The sequence below is a fragment of the Bos mutus genome, chromosome 9 (genome assembly GCF_027580195.1).
Source record: "Bos mutus isolate GX-2022 chromosome 9, NWIPB_WYAK_1.1, whole genome shotgun sequence".
NCBI lineage: Eukaryota > Metazoa > Chordata > Mammalia > Artiodactyla > Bovidae > Bos > Bos mutus.
Window position 1 is genome coordinate 80,664,164 of NC_091625.1, and position 25,437 is coordinate 80,689,600.

Here is a 25,437-nt window from a genome sequence, read left to right on the forward strand (position 1 = left end):
GGTTCTTCAGACAAAGGAAGTCACCGTTGACATTACAATGTGTTCTTTTTAGATTCTTTTACAAACAAGATTTTCCAAAACTATGTCTGATAGTATAAGTAGTCTTTGATTTTCTTTGATGTCTAAATATGATAATGTACGTGTTTTTCTTAATGTGTGTTAATGGCTACATAATATTCCACTGAGTGGCTATAGCTTAGTTTAAAAACTGTTCCATCATTGTAAATCATTAAAACATATTTTAATTATTTTACTATTGTAAGTAGTGTTTGGGGAAATATCTTTTTTTACTAAGCCAAGGAAGGGTGTGTTTATTTGTTTTATTCAGGATAATTATTATTTCTTTGGCATAGATCTCAGAAGTTCAATTACAGTCTTTGGGAAAGGGTTTGGAGCCCTTGATAATAAGGTCAGTTTGCTTTCACAACAGTATTTGCAGTGTGTTCTTTGTCCAGCGTTCATGAGTGTGTGTTTTTCACCTCATTCTTGCAACATTAGGTTTTCTTATTTTAAAAGAAAGATTTGCTAATTTAATCTGTGACGATGGTTTTCTTTTGAATGAAACTGCTTATTAGTAAGGGTACATGCATTTCCATGAATCTGTTTATTATTAACCCTCATGCATTGGGTCTTTCGCCCCTTCTTTCCCTTTCCATCACCTTGTAGCCACATGCTAATTTCCTGTGCTTATCCTCAGTCCCTTCTGCTCGCTTTTCCAACCCCAAAGTTAACTCTGTAATTCTCTTTTGTCTCATGTCCAGTAACTTGTGGGGCAATGGGACCCAGATTGCATTTTAAGATCATTTTTATGAGTCGTTCTCAGCAGGCGTTTTCAAGGCCCCAGGTTCTTTTTCTGTCCCCCACTGTGAAAAACTGATTGGCAGCTGGTGACGGGCAGGGCACTGGTGCTTGGCACTCACAGGAAGCCCTGCAGGAGGTGCCCAGAGCCACAGCGGAGGAAGTGTGGCCAAGCCAGCACAAGGTGGGGGACCAGATGTCGCCCGATTATGTTCCATTGAAATCCAAACAAAGCCCCAGATTCAGGATCATTTCCTTGAGACTCCCCAGTTGGAAACTGGCACCAATCCAGACCCTCACAACAGCTGCTCTCCCCATGCTAGGGTTTATGTGCCTTGCAGAAAACTTTACCTGTGTGTTATTGATTGGTTTCTGCAAAGCAATCAAACAGTATCTCGAAGACCCAAAGCTTACTGCTCTCTGCTGAAAATAAAAAGAGCCCATATATCACTGAACATGCCAGCGGTCTTATTACAGGCTTGGGAACTCTGAGGAGGATGTGTTGTCCTTGTTATTTATGCCACCCATCTTAACCTTGAGGCTGTGTTCTGACACTTGCAGCTTGGCAATGACAATGCTCCACTCTTGTTAGGAGACTAAGTCCACCCTTTGGAAATAAATTCTATTATAAAATAAACTTTCAGGGAACACAAGCAGATGAGAAATTGTGCTTATGTTTCTCATCATCCAGTTCATGCTGGGAAATCTGAGAATCTCTCCAAAAGCTCCTGACTTGTTATCTCCAGGTCATTTGCATCCATGCCGTCCACTTTCTTGCTCCCAAGGAAGGTGAACTGGAAGCCTGACAATTTCATTTTCTGAATATCAAAGAGGAAAAGCAAACGGAAACCATCCTCACCACAACCGCCTCCCCCCAAAAAGATATTGTAGTTGCTTGTGCTGAGCAACAGAGGAAGGTTTTACTTTTAAAACACAACAAGTATTTTTAAGGAAAACAAAAATAAAGAATTGTGAAAGAACACCAATTTATCTAATACTTAGCTAAAAATGTATTCCTGACCTATATCCAGGAGCTCTATTTTATGGGTTGCCTTTATAATTGGCTAGCCCAGCTGTTTCAATCACCTGATAAGGTCTGGGGGACTCTCTCTCTTCTCTCCCCTCTGGTTGCCTGGCGGTCCTCAACCCAGATTCTCAGACCTCACAGTAAGATTCTGGAGCAAACCCTCTCCATTAGAAACAAACAAAATAAATTGTTTCCATTCCCCCAAAGGAATGTGCTAAAGCCTTTTTTCCTCTTTAACATGGATACAATTTAAGTTTGGCAAAAGCTGGACACAGTGTACCTCAGAGGAGTGCGCTTTTGTGAGAGAGACCCTTACGGAAAGACCCCTTCATCCTCCCTGTAAACTTTCAATGACATAAAGTAACCAGGTCATGCCTTCAGCATCCACAGGATTTCTGCAGAATCCTTAATGCATTCCCTCATTCCACAAAAATGGCTTCAGCACCTACTATGCGAAAACCCTGCGTGCGTGTTCCTTTCCGGCTATCCCCACAAGGCTGTGAAGTCAGAGCTTCTCACAGTGTGTACTTCGTTGGCTTCATTTCTAGCCCTTAAAGCTGCACCAGGGACATCCAGATATCATTCAGTGACATTTCATTACTCTGATTCAGAATCCTGTTTATCTGTAATGCTCCATGGTTGAGAAATTCAAGGGAATTAAAGACAAGACATGGTCCATTCATCCTAAGTCGCTCAGTCGTGTCCCACTCTTTGCAACCCCATGGACTGTACAGTCCATGGAATTCCCCAGGCCAGAATACTGGAGTGGGTAGCCTTTTCCTTCTCCAGGGGATCTTCCCAACCCAGGGATCAAACCCAGGTCTCCCATATTGCAGGTGGATTCTTCACCAGCTGAGCCACAAGGGAAGCCCAAGAATACTGGAGTGAGTAGCCTATCCCTTCTACAGCAGATCTTCCTGACCCCAGAATGGAACCGGGGTCTCCTGCATTGCAGGCAGATTCTTTACCAACTGAGCTATCAGGGAAGCCCTGGTGCATTCATGGCAGGCATTGAAAGGGAAATCACCAGAGATGATCTCAAGAACTGATCAAAGACAATAATATGATCAAGAGCCAACTCAGTTAGAACCAAAGGAGTTGATCTCGCAGTTTTTGTGCATGGACTTCCCTGGTGGTCCAGTGGTTAAGAATCCACCTGCCAGTGCAGGGGACACAGGTTCTATCCCTGGTGTGGGAAGATCCCACAAGCAGCAGAGCAACTAAGCCTGTGTACCACAACTTCTGAGCCCACACCCTGGAGCCCATGCTCCTCAACAAAAGAAGCCACTGCAGTGAGAAGCCCGCACACCACAGCTAGAGAGTAGCCCCCGCTCACCTCAACTAAAGAAAGCCCCTGTGCAGCAACAAAGACCCAGTGCAGCCATAAATAAATAAATAAAGATTAAGAAGAAAAGAATATGCACATGACTCATAAACGCAGCCCTGGCCCTTGCCAGTGTCCTGCTATCTCTCCGTCCCTTCCCTGTCCCTCGCCTACGTTTGTAAAACATTTCCTGTTCAAGATTCTAATGGATTCCAGCATCTTTGCTCAAACACTGGGAGCCATCTTGTTTCCCTGGACAGAAGCAATCCCCATTAAGAGTCAGACCCCAGGTCAGTTAAGGCCAGAGGACAGGGTCTCCTGCGGCCACATTGGAGAAGGACTTATTTGTCTTCAACTCTAAAGACACTTGATATTCTTAACGTACCCTAGCCTTTCCTCAGAGAAGGCAATGGCACCCCACTCCAGTACTCTTGCCTGGAAAATCCATGGACAGAGGAGCCTGGTGGGCTGCAGTCCATGGGGTCGCTGAGTTGGACACGACCGAGCGACTTCACTTTCACTTTTCACTTTCATGCATTGGAGAAGGAAATGGCAACCCACTCTAGTGTTCTTGCCTGGAGAATCCCAGGAACGGGGGAGCCTGGTGGGCTGCCATCTGTGGGGTCGCGCAGAGTCAGACACGACTGAAGCGACTTAGCAGCAGCAGAAGCAGCCTTTCCTAGTAATCCATTTTTCATTGATCATACTCACAAATTTACCAAAACATTTACTGAATCGATTTATACTTTCAGTCCGCTCCACTTTCATAACCCAGAAGCTGCTTCTTATACAGCTCAGCACACAGCTTTTTATATTCCTCAGCTCGCTTTATTCCTAGCCCCAGTATTCTGGGAACTGGCTGTCATATCTAGTTCACACAACCCATAACGGTTCTCATTTGATACCTTTTGAACAGTCTTTCTCTCATCCATTCTCCCTTCATCCTCTTCAGTTCTTGAGACCGAAAAGATTCTCAAGGCTCCGAGTGAGCTCTGACCTCATCCAGCTTCCTTCTTTAGTGGCTCCCATAAAGCTGAGATTTATGGCTATCAAAGTGAGAAGAATATTGGGTCAGGGAGATATGTTGGCTGAAGCAAGGAATTGACCTGCAGACAAAAAGTGATGAATAGCTCTTAAAAGTCCACTCTCCACTAATAAGGAAGGCTCCGGGTGAAGAGTCGTAAATTCCACTCACGACTGCAGACACTGGGGATTTTTCTATTTACCTAAGATATTTGCAGGATGGGGACCTGACTCTTAATGGGGTCAACAAAAGTAGGCGTGGGGAAGAGTCCCCAAGCTGCATGTAAGCTTGCAAAAATGTTTCTCTCCCCTTGATTAGTCTGGAGAGGCTAATGAAAATGTCAGGTTTCTTTGATTTGGCTGAACTGTGAACACCCGGTAGGTAATACCATTGATCTCATACTGATCTGAAGCTAGCCAAAAATATATGTCTTTGATTAATCATATAAAAATGAGGGAGGATTAGGACTTGCATATATACATCTTGGCTGCTGCTGCTGCTGCTGCTAAGTCACTTCAGTCATGTCTGACTCTGTGCAACCCCATAGACAGCAGCCCACCAGGCTCCCCCGTCCCTGGGATTCTCCAGGAAAGAACACTGGAGTGGGTTGCCATTTCCTTCTCCAATGCATGAAAGTGAAAAGTGAAAGTGAAGTCACTCAGTCATGTCCGACTCTCAGCAACCCCATGGACTGCAGCCTTCCAGGCTTCTCCATCCATGGGATCTTCCAGGCAAGAGTACTGGAGCGGGGTGCCATTGCCTTCTCCGATACATCTTGGCAAATAAAATCATTTAAAATATTGATCAGTGGGTGCAAGTAACAGGACCTAAGGCCATAAGGAAAAATAAAACTGAAGATCTTTTGTGTGATCTAGATACGGAGCATGAAGATTCTTCTTCCTCCAGAAGCCCCTCCCAAATGCACTGTCTCACAGGGGAATTAGAGCTTTACGACATCTGTATGACTGGCATTGTTCCTGGAGCCTCAGATTCACAGGGACCAAAACTACATGGTCTAGCATGTGCCTGATTCAGCCTTACTCAGCGGAATAAGTTGTCGTATAGCTACAGATGGATGGCAAGTTTTAAAGAGCATTAAGTGCCAGCCATGCCTTGGTTGGTAAGAAACCCAGTTGTATGTCAAGGAAGCCTGTTACTCATGCATGACCATGTATAAAATTACGGTAGCTGCCTTTATAGATCCCAAACTAGGTGGTAATGAGGAATTTACTGTAGACTGACCAGTTTCTTGTCTCCTAAATCAGTAAGTCATGTGATGTCAGGGGAGTCATAGTCCTGGAGTGAGTTGTGAGCTGTCAACCAGGTGGTTCAGTAGTGAAGAACCCACCTGTCAATGCAGGAGATGCAAGAGACATGGGTTCGATCCCTGGGACGGGAATCTTCCTTGAAGAAAGAAATAGCAACCCACTCCTGTATTCTTGCTTGGAAAATCCCATGGACAGAGAAGCCTGGCAGACTGCAGCCCATGGGAACACAAAGAGCCAGACACAACTGAGCACAGCGCAGAGCACAGAAAACCACCCATCACTGTATTGATATATTGCTATATTCCCTTGATGAGTATCACACACAGAGCTTGGACCTGGCTGCATGATGACTATGGGTATGCTCTCCTGGTGCTGTGATGTCCTGGGTGGGTCCCTTTTGGGGACTGAAGGACTTACTTCCCCAGCAGCTGGAGGTTCTGTCTCTTCAGCCCCTCATTGGAGGTTCTCTCTGGGAGCCACTCTCACCAGAACCAAGCCGTCTTGCTAAAGGTCAGGCCCCCTTCCCCAAACAGCCATATCCCATCACTAGTCCATGCTTGGGATAAAGACCTGGCCCATTTACTCCAATTTGGGACAACACTGAAGGGCCAACCCAGCTTCAGATCTCCTGGTAGAGTCAGTTAAGACCCTCGTTGAGCATCACGAGCATACTTCACCCTCTGCCTTATTGCCCTTCTTTTCCGCCTACAGGCACTGACCCTTGGAAACTCCCAAATAAACCTCTGCACACCAGTTCCCATCTCAAGAGTCTGCTTCACAGGGAACCTGACCTGTGCAGGATCCCTTCTCTCAACTGCTGCAGACTCTTAGAGATGAAGAGCCTGGGATCCAGAGGGACCCCTGTCGGCTCAAAGTTATATAGCCCTCTACTGGTGAATGGCTTCCTGATCCTGCCTTCTCTCCATCTCTCCACAGCAAGCAGAGCCTGTGCAGCCACTATAGTCTAGATTCAGTGCTGGCTACTTAATCATCAATACAGCCTAAGCAAGACGAGACTGTGCAGAGAATGACTGCTTGAACAAAGGCCTAGAAGGAGCAGTGAACTTGATGTGCTGTGTGCACAGGGCAACAGAGATGTTATCCATTTCCTAGAGGCCCCCCTCCCCCAGTACGTACTGTCCGACCACCCACACGACTGTAACAACCAGCATTGCTCTGAGTAGAAAGTGTGTCCTTTTCTGTTTGCAAAGTCAAATTAAGAGGCTACAGATAAAACGTTTTGTGCTCTGAGCTAAATTGCCTTTCTCCCTTGACTTTCCCTTGTAATCTTTGGGAGAATGTTTAAATACTTGATGCTGTAAAGTCTCCTCTGACAGTATTACCTTATATCATGGAATGATTGTGAAAAAGAGCTAAATCACAGCTACTTTTATGCATGTTAAATAGTGCTTCTGAAAAAGCTTGAATTTAGTTTAATAGATCATAGAAATAAATTTCCAGACTTCCCTGGTGATCCAGTGGCTAAGCCTCCATGCTCCCAATGCAGGGGGCTCGGGTTTGATCCTTGGTCAGAAAACTAGATCCCACGTGCTACAACTGAGACCTGGTGCAACCAAATAAATATATATATATATGTATATATTTTGAAAAATAGAGATAAATTTAAAGATTAAAACTGAAATCTTCCCCATTCCTTAAGTATGTTGTTGTATCTGTGCATTTGCATGTATGTTCACATGGGTGTGTGTGTGTGTGTGCGTGCACAGGTGTGTGTGGGTGTATGCATGTGTGTATTCATGGATGGGTTTGCATATGCCTTATGGTGTGTGCATATGTGTGTGTTTGCATGTATGTGTGTGTATGCATATGCACACTCTATTAACATGATGCCATTGGCAGGGTGCATGTCACCCTCTGGAGATTCACGGCTCTCTGCTTTCGATTACATTCAGTCTAGTCCAAAACCCCTCTGAACTAATCCTAATCAACTTGGAAGCCACCAGGCTCAGGCATGAGGCTGTCAAATGTGAGTGTTTGCAGATGTCAGTGAGGATGGCAGGATTCCAGGAGGACAGATCAAGGCCTAGTCACTGAAAAATGCATGCCAGTGCATCCCGGCTCCAGAGCACCAGCGCAGCCGTAAGAAAAACGTGTCGTGACAGTAAATCAATAACCTCTTGGAGACGATTCTTTTCTGAAACATCCCTGATTAATTATGCCAGCGCACACTTGGCCACAGTACTTTGCTCCAGCATTAACTTAATGCTTTTTGTGTGAAGCTGGATTATAACTGGTTCTCATAAGTCAAATTTGACATTTTCAAATAGGGCTTTAAAGGTTTGGGTTATAGATTTTATAACGTCTTCATGTCAAACATAATTGCTCCTATATCTGCTGGTAGATATTTGCCAATCAATCAGAATAACATTTATTTTATCATAAACAAGGCTAAATGAAAACCATTTGAAATCATTGTATTTGAAGACTCGGTGAAGAAGCTTCTTTGGGATGGCTGAAATCTGCTTATGCATTGCGGTAGAGGAATGCAGGGAAATTACCAAAGTTGATGAAAATGTGTTACTATTTTCTCACTTCAAAAAATTAATGCCTCTCTGTATTTTGTGACTGTTTAGCTTCAGCTTTAGTTAGGTGATTTAGTACCAGATGAATATGATTTGGGGCAAAGTAATCCCATTCCTATCTGTAATAGAAAATTTTATTTTTTGTCCCTTCAAGATGAAGGTATTTTTAATGCACTTATATACTGCATCTAGGAATTTATTTTTTATTCATCTTAAATTGCCAGGTTTTTTTAATGTTAAAACTAATGGAAAACAGGGCTTACCTAGGGGAAAATCATATTTTCGTGGTCCTTGAACAAAGGTTTGTTGCAGCACTGTTAAGTCGCCTGTTCAGAGCAGGGGTGAAGTCTACAGTGGTCAGTAGAGCTTGTCCCTTCTCCCTAAAGAAGTTCCCCACGCCTCACGGTGCTCCCCTTCCTTTGTGTCCACTGTAGCATTCTGTGGCCTATTGATACTCAGTATCTTCACACTGGCATCAACCTAGAAGCGTCCACATCACTCTTGTTAATAATAGCCTATTGACCAGAACTAGTCCCACTGCCCAACTTAACTGTGAAGCAGCAGAGATCTGTGAGGGATGATTCTCTGATAAGCAGAAAATGACCATGCCTTCGGTGTGGACTAAAGAGAAGCTCCCAAATATCAGAGAATTATAATCAGAGAAAAGAGCGTGAGCAAAGGCCTGGCCATGAAAGGTCTTTTGGTGGAACAGTAAAGTTGCCAGTACAAAATGTGTGAGATTAGTCTAGAAAAGCCAGCTGAGTCCAGTAGATGGGATGTGTCTCTGAAGGCAGTGATAAGAAACTCGGACTTTGTTCTGAAGAGAGTGAGAAGGTTTCAGAGAAGGGAATCAAGTGGTCAGAATAATGCCCTAACAGCAGAGGATGCTGATGGACTTGGATGCATATTTCTATGGAGCTCAAAATAATTTTAGAGAAGCATATGAATGACATTAAAGTCTTACTTTCTTATTTTGCCAGTTCTTTTTAATTTCAGAGTGCTTCTCACAATGAGTTTTGTTTTTCTGTACCTGCTCCCTGAACCTGACAGTGTGTCCTGAGCTTTAAGGGTGTTGGAAGTTTTCCTGATGACAAGAACACCTGATTAAATCTCATTCGCCTCGCCTTCTACCTCTAATATGTCTCCCATTACTCTTCCTTCCATTCCTCTTCAACCCACCCACTAAAATGCTTTCCAAATACATTTATCCAACCAGTCCATCCTAAAGGAGAGCAGTCCTGGGTGTTCATTGGAAGAACTGATGTTGAAGCTGAAACTCCAATACTTTGGCCACCTGATGTGAAGAGCTGACTCATTTGAAAAGACCCTAATGCTGGGAAAGATTGAGGGCAGGAGGAGAAGGGGACGACAGAGGATGAGATGGTTCGATGGCATCACCGACTCAATAGACATGGGTTTGGGTGGACTCCAGGAGTTGGTGATGGACAGGGAGGCCTGGTGTGCAGCAGTTCATGGGGTCGCAGAGTCAGACATGACTAAGCGACTGAATTGAACTGAACTGAGGCCAAAGAAAAGACAAGAAACAGCCGCCGGTAGCACCTCAGTGCCTGCCTGTGTCAGTGGACTGCGGTTATTCTTAGTCCTTTCTCTCTGCCTACCTGAGGCTCTTGGTACCCATGAGATTTACCCCCAAACATGAATGGGAAGTCTGTTCTGAGTCTCCCTTTTAACCTTGGGTGTAGAGGCCCCTCATCCTTCAGCCCTTGAAGCCCCATAAGGTGAATGGGTGGGTGAGGGAAGGGCCAGGCTCCTCCTCCCAGGCACAATCAAGAGACCAAGAGCATCAGTTCCTTGTCTCCGTTTTTCCACTGACCATTCTCAATCCTCAGGTCTTCCCAAGGACTTCACAGGCAATAGAGCATCACAGTTCAAGAATAAGTCCGAAAGCCAAACTGCCCAAGTCTAAGCCCAAACCCACTACCTTCCAGTTGGTGAACCCAGAGCAACTTTGTCAACTTCCCTGTGCCTCGATTTTTGTAAAACAGAATTGATGTAAACATATGCCTCAGAGGATCACTGTAAGATATAAATGACTTTGGACATGAGTTTGAGCAAACTCTGGGAGTTGGTGATGGCCAGGGAAGCCTGGTGCGCTGCAGTCCATGGAGTTGCAAAGAGTTGGACATGACTGAGCGACTGAACTGAATCCACGTAGAGGACTGGCATGCAGTAGGTATTAGACAATATCATTTAGCAATTTGTCTTAAGTGAGAGATCTCCCAAAATCTCTCTCAGTTATTTTTGCATGTAGTGTATAAGTCACTTTTACTACAGAATCTCATATAATACTTATGCAGTCCTAATGACTTTTCTGAGCTGAGAGACACCACATTTGTATTTGCCTAATTGAAACGCCTGGTGTGCTACGGTCCATGAGGTCACAAAGAATCAGACACAACATAGCAACTGAACAACAACAACAAAATTGAAATGCATTCCTGAGAACAGCCATCCATTGGGGCAACGATCCTTGTCTCCTCTATCCTGGAATATATTTAAATACATGAAATCGTGAATTGCCCATGACAGGAGTACAGTAAGCTTTTAATTGAGTGAATGAACAAACAAGCTAGTTCGGGGAGCAGTATGTGTCACTCAGGAAAAAAACACAGATTTGGAGCCTAGTAGATCTGAGGTCTACAAACTTCCCTGGTATCTCCCCTGGTAAAGAATCCACCTGCAATGCAGGAGACCCCGGTTCAATTCCTGGGTTGGGAAGATCCCCTGGAGAAGGGATATAGGCTACCCACTCCAGTATTCTTAGGTTTCCCTGATGGCTCAGATGGTAAAGAATCCACCTGCAATGCGGGAGACCTGGGTTCAATCCCTGAGTTGGGAAGATCCCCTGGAGAAGGGAACAGCTACCCATGCCAGTATTCTTGCCTGGAGAATCCCATGGACAGAGGAGCCTGGCGGGCTACAGTCCATTAGGTCACGAAGAGTCGGACATGACTGAGTGACTTTCACACTCACAGATCTGAGGTCTAAGGCTGGCTACACCATTGCCTACTTCTGTGTAACCTCTGACAAGTTCATCCCTCTGTTCCTTCACTTCTCCATTTATAAAATGGAGATGAAAATATGTTTAATTAGAGTTGCTCTAAGAATTAAATATAATGCTGATTGGAAATGTTTAGAATATAAAACTGAGCTTGTATTAGAAGCTTAGGAAATGATAAACATTCTTATTACTGTATATGCAGTGTTTCTGCACATAATGAATGATGGGGGAAGCAACATAAGACAGAGATGAATGAAGTCATTGGCTTGTTTAACCTATCATATATGTTTGCCAGAACTTTTTCAATGCACAGCAGAAACTAACACAACATTATAAAATAATTACACTCCAATAAAATAATAATAAAATGAAAACCAGATTTCTTTTTTAGTCTTTCCCTTGTACTGTTTTCCAGTAGTATGGCAATTATTAAAGTAAAAGAGAAGTAAAGAGGGGGAAACTGTAGGTGAGGAAGCTGTAGAGAGGTAAGGGAGAGAGGAGGCTGAGGAAGACCTAGAAGAAAGTCATGGAGAGAGTCAGGTTCCTGCCTTGAGGAAAGAGCGGGCAGGACAAAGGGAAGGAAGGAGAGAGGACCGTTGTCTGTAGACAAATCTCTCCTCTCTGCAGTCTGTCCTCCATCCTGCCTCCAGCTTGCCCTTTCTGCTTTATTATTGTTCAGTCACTAAGTCATGTCCAACTCTCTGAGACCCTGCCAAGCTCCCCTGTCCTTCACTATCTCCCGGAGTTTGCTCAGATTCATGTCCATTGAGCTGGTGATGCCATCTAACCATCTCATGCACTGCCACCTGCTTCTTTTGCCTTCAAATCTTTCCCAGCATCAGGGTCTTTTCCAATGAGTCAGCTCTTTGGATCAAGTGGCCAAAGTATATTGCCCTTTCTACTATCAATACCCAAATATGTTTCTCCTACGTCCGTGCACTTCCAGCTGTATGGAGGAATTTAAGCAGAGCTACCTCTGCTGCTTACAAAAACAGAGTCCATGTAAAAATACTGCACGATTTGGCTTCTGCCCACCTCAGCTGTCCAGACATCATTCTTCGTGCTCTTTCATGTCCTGTGACATGGTGATGGTTCCTTAGTGGTCTGTACGGTGCCTTTACATCTTTTCTTCTTCTTGAGCTGGAAAATGAACTTCTTCCTGTGCCCTTTCTTCTACTTGTGAAGCCCTAGTCACATGTAAACACCCAATTGAAATGTCTTCTGGTGTGTGAAGCTTTCCCTCAACCTACCCCAGCAGACCAGGTCACCCCAATCGTTGCACCGTCCCTAGTGTGCACATCTACACCAGTTGTTGCACTCTCCTGAGTGTGCACATCTGTGTGTAGCACATCATGTTGTAATCACTTGATCATCTCAGACCAGTCATCCTCACATTGCTATTCTGTGCGAACCACAGATACTAATTGTGAAATGTTCATGGAACAAGTGACTATGGGGTCACTTCCAGGTCACTCTTACCTTTTAAGATACGACATGGGTTATTTCTGGAACCACATTCACAAAATTCCTTTTAGTGGCCCACAGGCTGCTGGGCTGAAAAGAAGGCACCGCTCTGGAGCTTTCCAGTAATGCCACAGAGCCTCGGCACCTTGTGGATACCTTCACTAGCAAGACTCAGCAGGAGGTACTAACTTCCCTCGAGTCATATTGAAAGTGCTTTTTAAATGTAGAAATCATAGCCTGGTACCACTGTACCAGTGTTAATTGTTTCTGTGATGCATCATTTGCTTTTAATTGCAAAGATACGCATGTCTTGGTTCAATGCATGACTCTGTTTTGTTTATTTGGCCTAATTATTAAAACCATATCCTAAGAGCTGCTGGGGCTAATGTTAGAACTGGATGAGTCCCAAATTTAGTATTGAGTCCATAAAGCATTTTAGAAGTGCCTGGAACATACTGACACTCAAGAAATATTGGTTCCATCTGAATCTACGTTTCTGACCCTGGGTCACATTTCTAACCTCATTCTGAGAAGCCTGTGTAAGCGTATCTCGGACAGTTTGAGAGCCAGCAGTGACAGGTATCCAGCTCCACAGAGAAAAGGCACAATTTCAAAGGCTCTGGTGTTTCTGGGGAGATTCTGTATCATATTGTGCTGGTGTGACCACGTTAAAGCCAGCACCTTAGCTCTCAGGAGAGGGAGGCCCCTGACACGGGGAAGTTCCATTTGACTCCTAGAGACTGGAAACTACTGAGGGTAAAAAACACACCAAAATATCCCTATTGTGAAGAGAGTGAGGGAAGGTGGCAGATTTTGAGCTGACCAATTAATAAAGTTAATAATGACAGTTTTTGGTGGCAAGAGAAAGCATTTGGTTCGGTTTTCAGAGTTTAAAATTAAGGATTTTTAGAGCCTGCCTCAGCTTTGTTTCCAAGCTGCCCGGTTTGACATTGCCATCTGGGCACATCCACTGACTGAATTTATGGTTGCTCCAGGAGCAGCCCCACCCCAGTTCTGCGCATGCCCCACCCAGCGCTGCTTTTCTCTGTGTTCATCAAACGTTTGCCTTATTTGGAGAGCCCAGAAGCTTTGCAAAGGTTAGAATCTGTCAGTGTTTTGCGATTTTTTTTTGGAGGGGGCCAGTCTTTCTCATATCACCCTTCCTATCGTTTTAGATCATGTTTTGCTAATACAATGGGCTTTAACTTCAAAGTTGGAAATTCCTTGTTGCTTTATGACAGCACAGAAATTTCTATTTTAATCCCCTTTTAGTCTGGTTAAGGGGTGGCAGAGCAAAGGAACAAAATATTCATGTTAAAATATGGAGTGTATGCCTTCTGTATCCTAGAGCTGTTTTCCATATTATTTTTATTTATAATTTATGAGGGTTTCCCTGGTGGTTCAGTGACAAACAATCCATCTGCCAATGCAGGAGATGCAAGAGATGCAGGTTCAGTTCCTGGATGGGGAAGATCCCCTGGAGTAGGAAATGGCAACCCACTCCAGTATTCGTGCCTTGGAATATTCCATAGACAGAGGAGCCTGGCAGGGTACAGTCCATTGAGTCACAAGAGTCAGACATGACTGAGTGACTGAACAACAGCAGTCAATTGCTAGGATATCATAAGGACTGTCCCTCACCCCTTGCTCCCAGGCAAGTCTGATCACATCTCTCACCCTGCCTGCAGCCAAGTACCCACAAGAATGCAGGGGCTCCAAACACACACACACACACAGCCATCCTTCAATTTTTTATTTATGATCAAAATTTGTCGTAGAATATAAGAAAACCTATCCTGACAATCATGAGGGGAAGAACTGTGTTCTACTCACATGGGGACCACCATGAGCACTACGCCACTGGAATCCAGCAAGCCAGACGTCCCCAGCAGTCTCATTTTTAGCTAGCTCAGACAGCGATTTGATGCATCCGTTACCTTGAGAACATTCCCAAAGGTCTGCCTGTGCCCTACTGATGCAAATCAGTGGACAGAGGATGGCCAGCTCTCTCATTATCCAGCTAGGCAAGGGATGGTCTGGAACCCCTCATGTTCAAAAGACGTTTTTGCTTCCAAGGAAGAAAACCTTTTTTGTGTGTGTCTTTTTAAATTTATATTAACATGTAGTTGATTTACAACATTGTGTTAGTTTCTGCATCATCATCAGTTCAGTCGCTCAGTCACGTCCGACTCTTTGTGACCCCATGCACTGTAGCACACCAGGGTTCCTAATCCATCACCACCTCCTGGAGCTTATTCAAACTCATGTCCAGAGTCAGTGATGCCATCCAACCATCTCATCCTCTGTCGACCCCTTCTCCTCCTGCCATCAATCTTTCCCAGCATCAGGGTCTTTTCCAATGAGTCAGCTTTAGCATCAGGTAGCCAAAGGGTTGGAGTTTCAGCTCTAGCATCAGTCCTTCCAATGAATATTCAGGACTGATTTCCTTTAGGATGGACTGGCTGAATCTCCTTGCAGTCCAAGGGACTCTCAAGAGTCTTCTCCAACACCATAGTTCAAAAGCATCAATTCTTCGGTGCTCAGCTTTCTTTGTAGTCCAGCTCTCACATCTATACATGACTACTGGAAAAACCATAGCTTTAACTAGACTGACCATTATTGACAAAGTAATGTCTTTGCTTTTTAATATGCTAGATTGGTCATAGCTTTTCTTCCAAGGAGCAAGTGTCTTTTAATTTCATGGCTGCAATTAACATCTGCAGTGATTTTGGAGCCCAAAATAATAAAGTCTCTCACTGTTTTCATTGTTTCCTCATCTGTTGCCATGAAGTGATGGGACCAGATGCCATGATCTTCGTTTTCTGACTGTTGAGCTTTAAGCCAACTTTTTCACTCTCCTCTTTCACTTTCATCAAGAGGCTCTTTAGTTATTTTTCACTTTCTGTCATAAGGGTGGTGTCATCTGCATATCTGAGGTTATTGATATTTCTCCCAGCAATCTTGATTCCAGCTAGTGCTTCATCTAGCCCAGCATTTCTCATGATGTACTCTGGATAAAAGATAAATAAGCAAGGTGACAATATACAGCCTTGACATACTCCTTTCCCGATTTGGAACCACTCTGTTTTTCCATGTCCAGTTCTAACTGTTCCTTCTTAACCTGCATTCACATTTCTCAGGAGGCAGGTCAGGTGGTCTGGTATTCCCATCTCTTGAAGAATTTTCCACAGTTTGTTGTGATCCACACACTCAAAGGCTTTGGCATAGACAAAAAAGCAGAAGTAGATGTTTTCCTGGAACTCTCTTGCTTTTTTGACGATCCAGCAGATGTTGGCAATTTGATCTCTGGTTCCTCTGCCTTTTCTAAATCCAGCTTGAACATTTGAAAGTTAATGGTTCACATAATGTTGAAGCCTGGCTTGGAGAATTTTGAGCATTACTTTACTAGCATGTGAGATGAATGCAACTGTGTGGTAGTCTGAGCATTCTTTGGCATTGCCTTTCTTTGGGGTTGGAATGAAAACAGACCTTTTCCTGTCCTGTGTCACTGTACAGCAAAGTGAGGCATTTATGTCAACACATATACATATATTCACTGTTTTTGGATTCTGTTCCCATGTAGGTCATTACAGAGTATTGTGTAGAGTCCCCTGTACTGTACAGTAGGTTCTTATTAGTTCTTTGTTTTACACATGCCACTCAGTTGCCTTATACATAGTAGTGTGTATATGTCAAAATACATACAATCTCCCAATTTATCCCTGTTCACCCTTCCCCTTTGGTAACCATAAATTTTTTTCTACATATATGACTCTATTTCTGTTTTGTAAATAGGTTCATTTGTACCATTTTTTTAAGATCCAATATTTAAGCGATGGACTTTCCTGGTAGCTCAGCTGGTAAAGAATCCTCCTGCAATGCAGGACACCCCAGTTCAATTCCTGGATCAGGAAGTTCCCCTGAAGAAGGCATAGGTTACCCACTCCAGTATTCTTGGGCTTCCCTGGTGGCTTAGCTGGTAAAGAATCCACTTGCAGTGCGGGTGACCTGGGTTCGATTCCTGGGTTGGAAGATCCGCTGGAGAAGGGAATGGCTACCCACTCCAGTATTCTTGCCTGAGAATCCCCAGGGACAGAGGAGCCTGGCAGGCTATAAGTCCATGGGGTCAGAAAGAGTTGGACACAACTGAGCGAGTAAGCACAGCATAGCACAGTATTCCACAGTATATATGGTATATACAGACCACATTTTCTTTATCCATTCCTCCATCACTGGTCATTTAAGTTGTTTCTATGACTAGTTATTTGAAAAGGTAAATGTGCCCCAATGTCCATTGAAATGATTTTTAATCCATGTTATATGCTATGGAAACAGTACCTTTCTATTAAAAAAATATTTTGGGGACTTCCTTGGTGGTCTAGTGGGCTGAGACTCTGTGGTCCCCATGCAGGGGGGGCCTGGGTTTGATCACTGATCAGGGAACTGGATCCCATATGCTGCAGCTAAGACCCAGGGCAGCCAAATAAAAATTTTTTTAATGCTCTCTTTAAATATCTATATATTTTGGAAACCAGGAGAAAGACCAAATAAATGGAAGGTGAAAGTCTTCAAATTTTGTTTAATATTTTATGTATTACACATTCTGACTATAACCACAGATGCTAGAACTTTAAAGTAATCTTGAGCAGTCTCCTGATTCATCTGCTCTACTTTTGTACCATCACACAGCATGTATTTTAATCCTTCTATTTATTCTGCAGGAAAGTTTATTATAAAACTTTCCTTTAGTTTATAGATTACCAAATGCCATCACAAATAAAGTATTTTCCCCATAGCAAGTCCAGACCCTTCTTGTGTTATATAAATCCGTTTTTTTAAATCTTCTTAAATACCATTAAGTTACTCCATCCATACCTAAACTTCCTACTCATCTGTTTCTCCATTTTTTCTGGCAAAAACACCATTCAGTTCAGTCGCTCAGTTGTGTCCGACTCTTTGCGACCCCATGAATTGCAGCACGCCAAGCCTCCCTGTCCATCACCAGCTCCCGGAGTTCACTCAAACTCATGTCCATCGAGTCGGTGATGCCATCCAGCCATCTCATCCTCTGTCATCCCCTTCTCCTCCTGCCCCCAATCCCTCCCAGCATCAGTCTTTTCCAATGAGTCAACTCTTCGCATGAGGTGGCCAAAGTACTGGAGTTTCAGCTTTAGCATCATTCCTTCCAAAGAAATCCCAGGGCTGATCTCCTTCAGAATGGACTGGTTGGATCTCCTTGCAGTCCAAGGGACTCTCAAGAGTCTTCTCCAACACCACAGTTCAAAAGCATCAATTCTTTGGCACTCAGCTTTCTTCACAGTCCAACTCTCACATCCATACATGACTACTGGAAAAACCATAGCCTTGACTAGATGGACCTTTGTTGGCAAAATAATGTCTCTGCTTTTAAATATGCTGTCTAGCTTGGTCATAACTTTCCTTCCAAGGAGAAAGCATCTTTTAATTTCATGGCTGCAGTCACCATCTGCAGTGATTTTGGAGCCCAAAAAAATAAAGTCTGACACTGTTTCCACTGTTTCCCCATCTATTTCCCATGAAGTGATGGGACCAGATGCCATGATGTTCGTTTTCTGAATGTTGAGCTTTAAGCCAACTTTTTCACTCTCCTCTTTCACTTTCATCAAGAGGCTTTTGAGTTCCTCTTCACTTTCTGCCATAAGGGTGGTGTCATCTGCATATCTGAGGTTATTGATATTTCTCCCGGCAATCTTGATTCCAGCTTGTGCTTCTTCCAGCCCAGCATTTCTCATGATGTACTCTGCATATAAGTTAAATAAGCAGGATGACAATATACAGCCTTGACGTACTCCTTTTCCTATTTGGAACCAGTCTGTTGTTCCATGTCCTGTTCTAACTGTTGCTTCCTGACCTGCATATAGGTTTCTCAAGAGGCCGGTCAGGTGGTCTGGTATTCCCATCTCTTTCAGAATTTTCCACAGCTTATTGTGATCCACACAGTCAAAGGCTTTGGCATAGTCAATAAAGCAGAAATAAATGTTTTTCTGGAACTCTCTTGCTTTTTCAATGATCCAGCGGATGTTGGCAATTTGATCTCTGGTTCCTCTGCCTTTTCTAAAACCAGCTTGAACATCAGGAAGTTCACAGTTCACGTATTGCTGAAGCCTAGCTTGGAGAATTGTGACATTACTTTACTAGCGTGTGAGATGAGTGCGATTGTGCGGTAGTTTGAGCATTCTTTGGCATTGCGTTTCCTTGGGGTTGGAATGAAAACTGACCTTTTACAGTCCTGTGGCCACTGCTAAGTTTTCCAAATTTGCTGGCATATTGAGTGCAGCACTTTCACAGCATCATCTTTCAGGATTTGAAATAGCTCAACTGGAATTCCATCACCTCCACTAGCTTTGTTCGTAGTGATGCTTTCTAAGGCCCACTTGACTTCACATTCCAGGATGTCTGGCTCTAGGTGAGTGATCACACCATCGTGATTATCTGGGTCGTGAAGATCTTTTTTGTGCAGTTCTTCTGTGTATTCTTGCCACCTCTTCTTCATATCTTCTGCTTCTGTTAGGTCCATACCATTTCTGTCCTTTATCGAGCCCATCTTTGCATGAAATGTTCCCTTCGTATCTCTAATTTTCTTGAAGAGATCTCTAGTCTTTCCCATTCTGTTGTTTTCCTCTATTTCTTTGCACTGATCGCTGAGGAAGGCTTTCTTATCTCTCCTTGCTATTCTTTGGAACTCTGCATTCAGATGCTTGTATCTTTCCTTTTCTCCTTTGCTTTTCGCTTCTCTTCTTTTCACAGCTATTTGTAAGGCCTCCCCAGACAGCCATTTTGCTTTTTTGCATTTCTTTTCCATGTGGATGGTCTTGATCCCTGTCTTCTGTACAATGTCATGAACCTCTGTCCATAGTTCATCAGGCACTCTATCTATCAGATCTAGTCCCTTAAATCTATTTCTCACTTCCACTGTATAATCATAAGGGATTTGATTTAGATCATACCTGAATGGTTTAGTGGTTTTCCTTACTTTCTTCAATTTCAGTCTGAATTTGGCAATAAGGAGTTCATGATCTGAGCCACAGTCAGCTCCCAGTCTTGTTTTTGCTGACTGTATAGAGCTTCTCCATCTTTGCCTGCGAAGAATATAATCAGTCTGATTTTGGTGTTGACCATCTGGTGATGTCCATGTGTAGAGTCTTCTCTTGTGTTGTTGGAAGAGGGTGTTTGCTATGACCAGTGCGTTCTCTTCGCAAAACTCTGTTAGCCTATGCCCTGCTTCATTCCATATTCCAAGGCCAAATTTTCCTGTTACTCCAGGTGTTTCTTGACTTCCTACTTTTGCATTCCAGTCCCCTATAATGAAAAGGACATCTTTTTTGGGTGTTAGTTCTAAAAGGTCTTATAGGTCTTCATAGAACCATTCAACTTCAGCTTTTTCAGCATTACTGGTTGGGGCATAGACTTGGATTACTGTGATATTGAATGGTTTGCCTTGGAAACGAACAGAGATCATTCTGTCGTTTTTGAGATTGCATCCAAGTACTGCATTTCGGACTCTTTTGTTGACCATGGTGGCTACTCCATTTCTTCTAAGGGAGTCCTGCCCGCAGTAGTAGATATAATGGTCATCTGAGTTAAACTCACCCATTCCAGTCCATTTTAGTTCGCTGATTCCTAGAATGTTGACATTCACTCTTGCCATCTCTTGTTTGACCACTTCCAATTTGCCTTGATTCATGGACCTGACATTCCAGGTTCCTATGCAATATTGCTCTTTACAGCATTGGACCTTGCTTCCATCACCAGTCACATCCTGTTTTTGCTTTGGCTCCATCCCTTCATTCTTTCTGGAGTTATTTCTCCACTGATCTCCAGTAGCATGTTGGGCACCTACTGACATGGGGAGTTCCTCTTTCAGTATCCTATCATTTTGCCTTTTCATACTGTTCATGGGGTTCTCAAGGCAAGAATACTGAAGTGGTTTGCCATTCCCTTCTCCAGTGGACCACATTCTGTCAGATCTCTCCACCATGACCTGCCCGTCTTGGGTTGCCCCACGGGCATGGCTTAATTTCATTGAGTTAGACAAGGCTGTGGTCCTAGTGTGATTAGATTGACTAATGTTCTGGGATTATGGTTTCAGTGTGTCTGCCCTCTGATGCCCTCTTGCAACACCTACCGTCTTACTTGGGTTTCTCTTACCTTGGACGTGGGGTATCTCTTCACGGCTGCTCCAGCAAAGCGCAGCCGCTGCTCCTTACCTTGGATGAGGGGTATCTCCTCACTGCCGCCCCTCCTGACCTTGAACATGGAGTGGCTCCTCTTGGCCCTCCTGTGCCTGCGCAGCCACCGCTAAATCAAATCAGCACTTAGAAGGTACAGGTACAGTTTACAGGTAATCTGTTCCAGGGTATAGATGTGTGGCTCAGATGGTATTTGAGATAACTTAAGGGCACAGGGCCCTGGCATTAAATAGTATTGAATCACCTGGTGAAAAGGTAATTCTCTCTCAGTTATCTTTCAATCCTTCTGATTTCATTTAGAAGGGTCTCTATTTCATTCTGGCTTGTCTTTGTACATGCATACTAAGTCAGTCAGTTTTGTCCAGCTCTACATGCATGTCTTTAGTGCCCCTCTAATTCTAACACTCGTACTTACCACATACAGAGCAGGCTTCGGAATCAAACGGGCAAACGTGTCTATTGAATATTTATCCAGATCAATTAGTTTTCATTGTTATTTGTTTTTGTGATTATCTTTTATTAATATATTCCATTTAGGAGAGTTTATAAACCTTGTAAGTTTTCCTTTAAATATATTTATTTAAGGAAAAAAAGTGAATTGACTAAAAAAATTATTTAAAAAGCATGTAGCATGTGACAGGAGTGAATTAGGACTTTTGACTTTTGTAGAAACTTTGTCGGAGAAGGCAATGGCACCCCACTCCAGTGTTCTTGCCTGGAGAATCCCAGGGACGGGGGAGCCTAGTGGGCTGCCGTCTATGGGGTCTCACAGAGTTGGACACGACTGAAGCGACTTAGCAGCAGCAGCAAGCACTTTGTATTTGTATCCTTCGTCCATGATATTCTTCTGACTGCCTATACATCACAGGAAAGAACTCATTTAGTAACATGTGTTTTCTCACAGTGAAAATCTTTTTGTTTATATTGAGGCTTAACCAAAAAAATAGTTCTGGTTTGTTGAGAGACAACATAAGTGACCTTAAATCATGTACTGCCACAAGCTTATTGAGTCAAACATGATTTATCTCTGATATCTTTTAAAGACATAATGGAAACAGAACTGGTCTTGAACACTTGGTAGACTTACTTAGTAGGGCACAGCGGTTATTGCCTTTGGACTTCTCTGGTGGTCCAGTGCTTAAGAATTCACCTGCCAGTGCAGGGGACACAGGTTTGATCCTGGTTCAGGAAGATTCCATATGCCGGGGGGTATTGGGGGTGGCCACTAAACTGGTGGGCCACAACTACTGAAGCCCACAGGCTCCAGAGCCCGTAGTCTGTGACAGGAGAAGCTACTGCAGTTAAGAAGCCCACGCACCGTACTAGAGAGTAGCTCCCACTCGCTGCAACTCGATGAAGCCTGCACACAGCAACGAAGACCCAGCGCAACCAAAAACAACAAATAAATAATTTTTTAAAATGCAGTTAAATTTTCCGAGTCTTTGTTAATCCCATCTACAGAAAAGAGTTAGTAACTCTCATTTAGGATGTTGTTTCAAAGATTAAATGGTCTCCACAAATATTTACTGGGCCCCTCCTATGTGCTAGGCTCTTTTTTAAGTGCTACAAATACCACAGTGAACAAAATGTAAGCTTACCACTCTTGTGCACCTTTGGTCTTAAATGGAGCTGAATATTTCTTTCCTGGTTCTTAAGTCATTGAAACAGTGTTGCCTGGGAGTGGATTAGAACTGAATTTCTTGTACCCCTACTTCTGAAGTAATTGCTCCTCTTGCTGCTACAGATTTTGAGTCACAATTAGCTGCCAAAGGTAACTTAGAGATTCAACAAGGCCTTTCATAGATTTTTTTAATCTTTTCTTTAGTCATAAGACTTTAGCTACATGCAGAGAAACATTTATACTTGCTGTAAATATTTTACATTATTTTTACTTTTGTTAATATGTAATGTTTATCAGTAAACATAATTTGCATTATAAAATTTTAGAAAAGAGGATATATGTTCTTTAGTGCATGAAAATTCTACATAATAAGCTGTTACTACTCTCATATAGAATTTGCCCCTGGTCAAAACTGGCGTGGGCACAGCTAGCCACAGAAAGATCTTTTGTCCTCGCTGATGGAAGAAATAGCTCCTTTTTAATGGCGATGATGCCAGAAATGAAGTGACCTGGAGAGATTTTCGTTTTTCAAAGAGGTTTTGTTTTTTTTTTTTTTTTGGCCTGGCATCACCAAAGGACATCTTAACCTTTCCAGGTTTGACATCTGATGATCAGCAAATAGGCTTGGTAAAATAATGTTAACTGGGTAAAAATATTCAGATTAGTGGTTGGAACTTATACAAATTTATGGAAAAATGAGTGAATTTTTACTAAGTGTGATGCAATGGAGTAAGAAGTAGAGCTTAGATATATTTAATATTAAAAAGTCAAAAATAATATCATTTTATAACCCACACAGACTATTAGAGTCACCACTATCTTTAGAGTAAACATTTGATTTGCAGGGATTTTTCTTCTACGTGGGATCTGAGAAGTCTCAGCCTTATTGCTAACTATATTTTTGACTTTTTACATGAAATCACTATAGTAGAACTATTTTTGGCATCTCAAATTGTTGGTGAAATTCCAGGCCAACATTATCTGAGGTGACTAAATTATACTGGGGAAAAAAAACAATGAAATAGGTCTTTAAAATACGTACCATCTCTGTATTAACACGTGTACATTTTGTGTGGTTCCCTTTAGAGCTAATTATACTAATTATTTAAAACAATAACAGAGAAACAAAGGATAAGGAAATATAAAGCCACCCAACTATGGAGTCACCCACCTGACATTATAGGCATACCATAGTCTAATTGCCATGTATTGGCAGTCAGAATAATTATGTAGAAGAGAAAGTTTAAAGCAAAGAATTGCCAGTGTCTTATCATTTCTTACAATATCCTGTTTTTTCTATGAATGTAAACAGTGAGTTGCTCCAAAGATGTTCCCTTCGCTATCCCCACTGTGTCTTTCCTGCCCAGGTCTACCTGTCACCTGGTTCCATTTTGTGACAGTACTTATTAGAGTTTGAAAATCATAACATACAGTTTCCTGCCTTTTCCTAGAACATGCAAACTATACAGCAAGAGCAGAACAAAGCCTCTTTCATGACCATTAAGGAGTATCCTCAATAGAATTCAAAGTTGCTGGTGGTTCAGTTATCAGTTCCACCGTCTTCTTACTCTTGGAAAACTCTCCAGTGAAGGAAGGTAAATTTATATCCTGAGTCAGTTTTACCTAAGAAGCTCTTTTTCCCTTGTGTCTTTCCACCAAATTTCAATGTCAGAAGTGCTTGACCTTCCTTTCTTCTTACCATATGGAGGGGAAAAGTTTTATCCCTATCCTGGCCCACTGAACTGAGAATCTAGAGTGGCCACTGGGTTCAAAAAACAAGTGGAGATATTCCATGCAACTTCTTTGGAGTGCCTCGTCCAACATCGTATCTAAATCCATGCACTGCTGGTACAAGCCAGAACATCCTTTCTGCAAGCTAATATGGCCTTCTTTTCTAACCTGCTGCTGGTTCACACATAATTTGGCATTATGTATCAACAGCCTTAAAATCATAACCTTTGACTGTAAGAAAATAATTTAAATCACTATGTTGTACACCTGACACCAATATAATGTATTGTAAATCATCAATACATCAGTTAAGAAATAACAAGAATTTCTACAGAAGATATTGATTTAAAATGAATATCTTTAAAATTATTTAAATTAAAATTATTCAAGCAAAAATTGAAAAATCTTATACTACTTAATGACCAAGAATAAAAATCAGTTAAATAAGTGTTGGTACACAGAATTCCCTGGTGATCCAATGGTTAGGACTCAGTGCTTTCACTCCTGGGGCCTGGGTTCCATCCCTTATCAGAAAACTAAGATCCTGCAAGCCATGTTGTGAGGTCAAAAATAAATAGATGGATAGATAGAAAAATGTTGATCCATCCATAAAATGGAGTTTTCAGCAGCTCTGGTCAGGGTTTATGTTCTAAAATTATTTCTAAAATTTCATATCAAAAATTCTTATGCTGTAATTCCAAATAAAATGGGATGCACGGTATGATCTTAATTGTGTATAAATAATATGAACAAAAAGTTGAGGGGGGAAGGACGTATAGCAAAATATGAACAGTGGTTGTTTTTATTCCTTTATTATATTCTAGTTTGTTCCCTTTACATCTTTCTATAATTTCCTGTAATGAGAATAAAGAAAATACAGTTTTAAAAACTAAGATGCAGAAGAAAAACCAGGGGAGCAATTGCCGGACTACATGTTTTCATGTCCATTCTACCACTTAGACAAGCCATATACTGGTCAGTGCTGAGGCACTTTTACTAGGAAATAACACTATCCTTTCTCCTAGTGATGGCAAAACAGCTGTTGAGGGCTGATGCTAAGAACCTGTGTCACCTGGTCTCTGTTCTTTTGCAGCACACAACGGTTTTGCCCTTTATATTAATCGAGATGAGGACATCACACCACGCGTATCCCAGCAGGAGCAGCGGACTGGCCGCCATATGTACCTTCTCTGTTGGCTATATATTATGGTAAGGATGGTGCCTGCCGGGCTTTCGTATTGTATTAGATTTTGTGCTGCTAAATTTGGGCACATATTTCATTATGGATATAATCACTAACAGATTCACACTGTGTGCCTCATTTGGTCCAAGACCTGGGCTTTGTCTCATTTCCCCAGATGCTTATATTTTTAGAAAGTATATGCCA

General features: G+C 42.6%; 1 protein-coding gene across 3 annotated transcripts in view; it reads left to right on the plus strand.

The window, feature by feature from the left end:
* AIG1 (androgen induced 1) overlaps positions 1-25,437 on the plus strand; it is a 272,128-nt gene that overhangs the window by 206,130 nt on the left and 40,561 nt on the right. For all 3 annotated transcript variants that reach the window (XM_070376791.1, XM_070376786.1, XM_070376785.1), the window contains one exon: positions 25,144-25,259. In XM_070376791.1, coding sequence (XP_070232892.1) covers positions 25,144-25,259 — 116 coding nt within the window. The remainder of the gene's footprint in view (positions 1-25,143; positions 25,260-25,437) is intronic.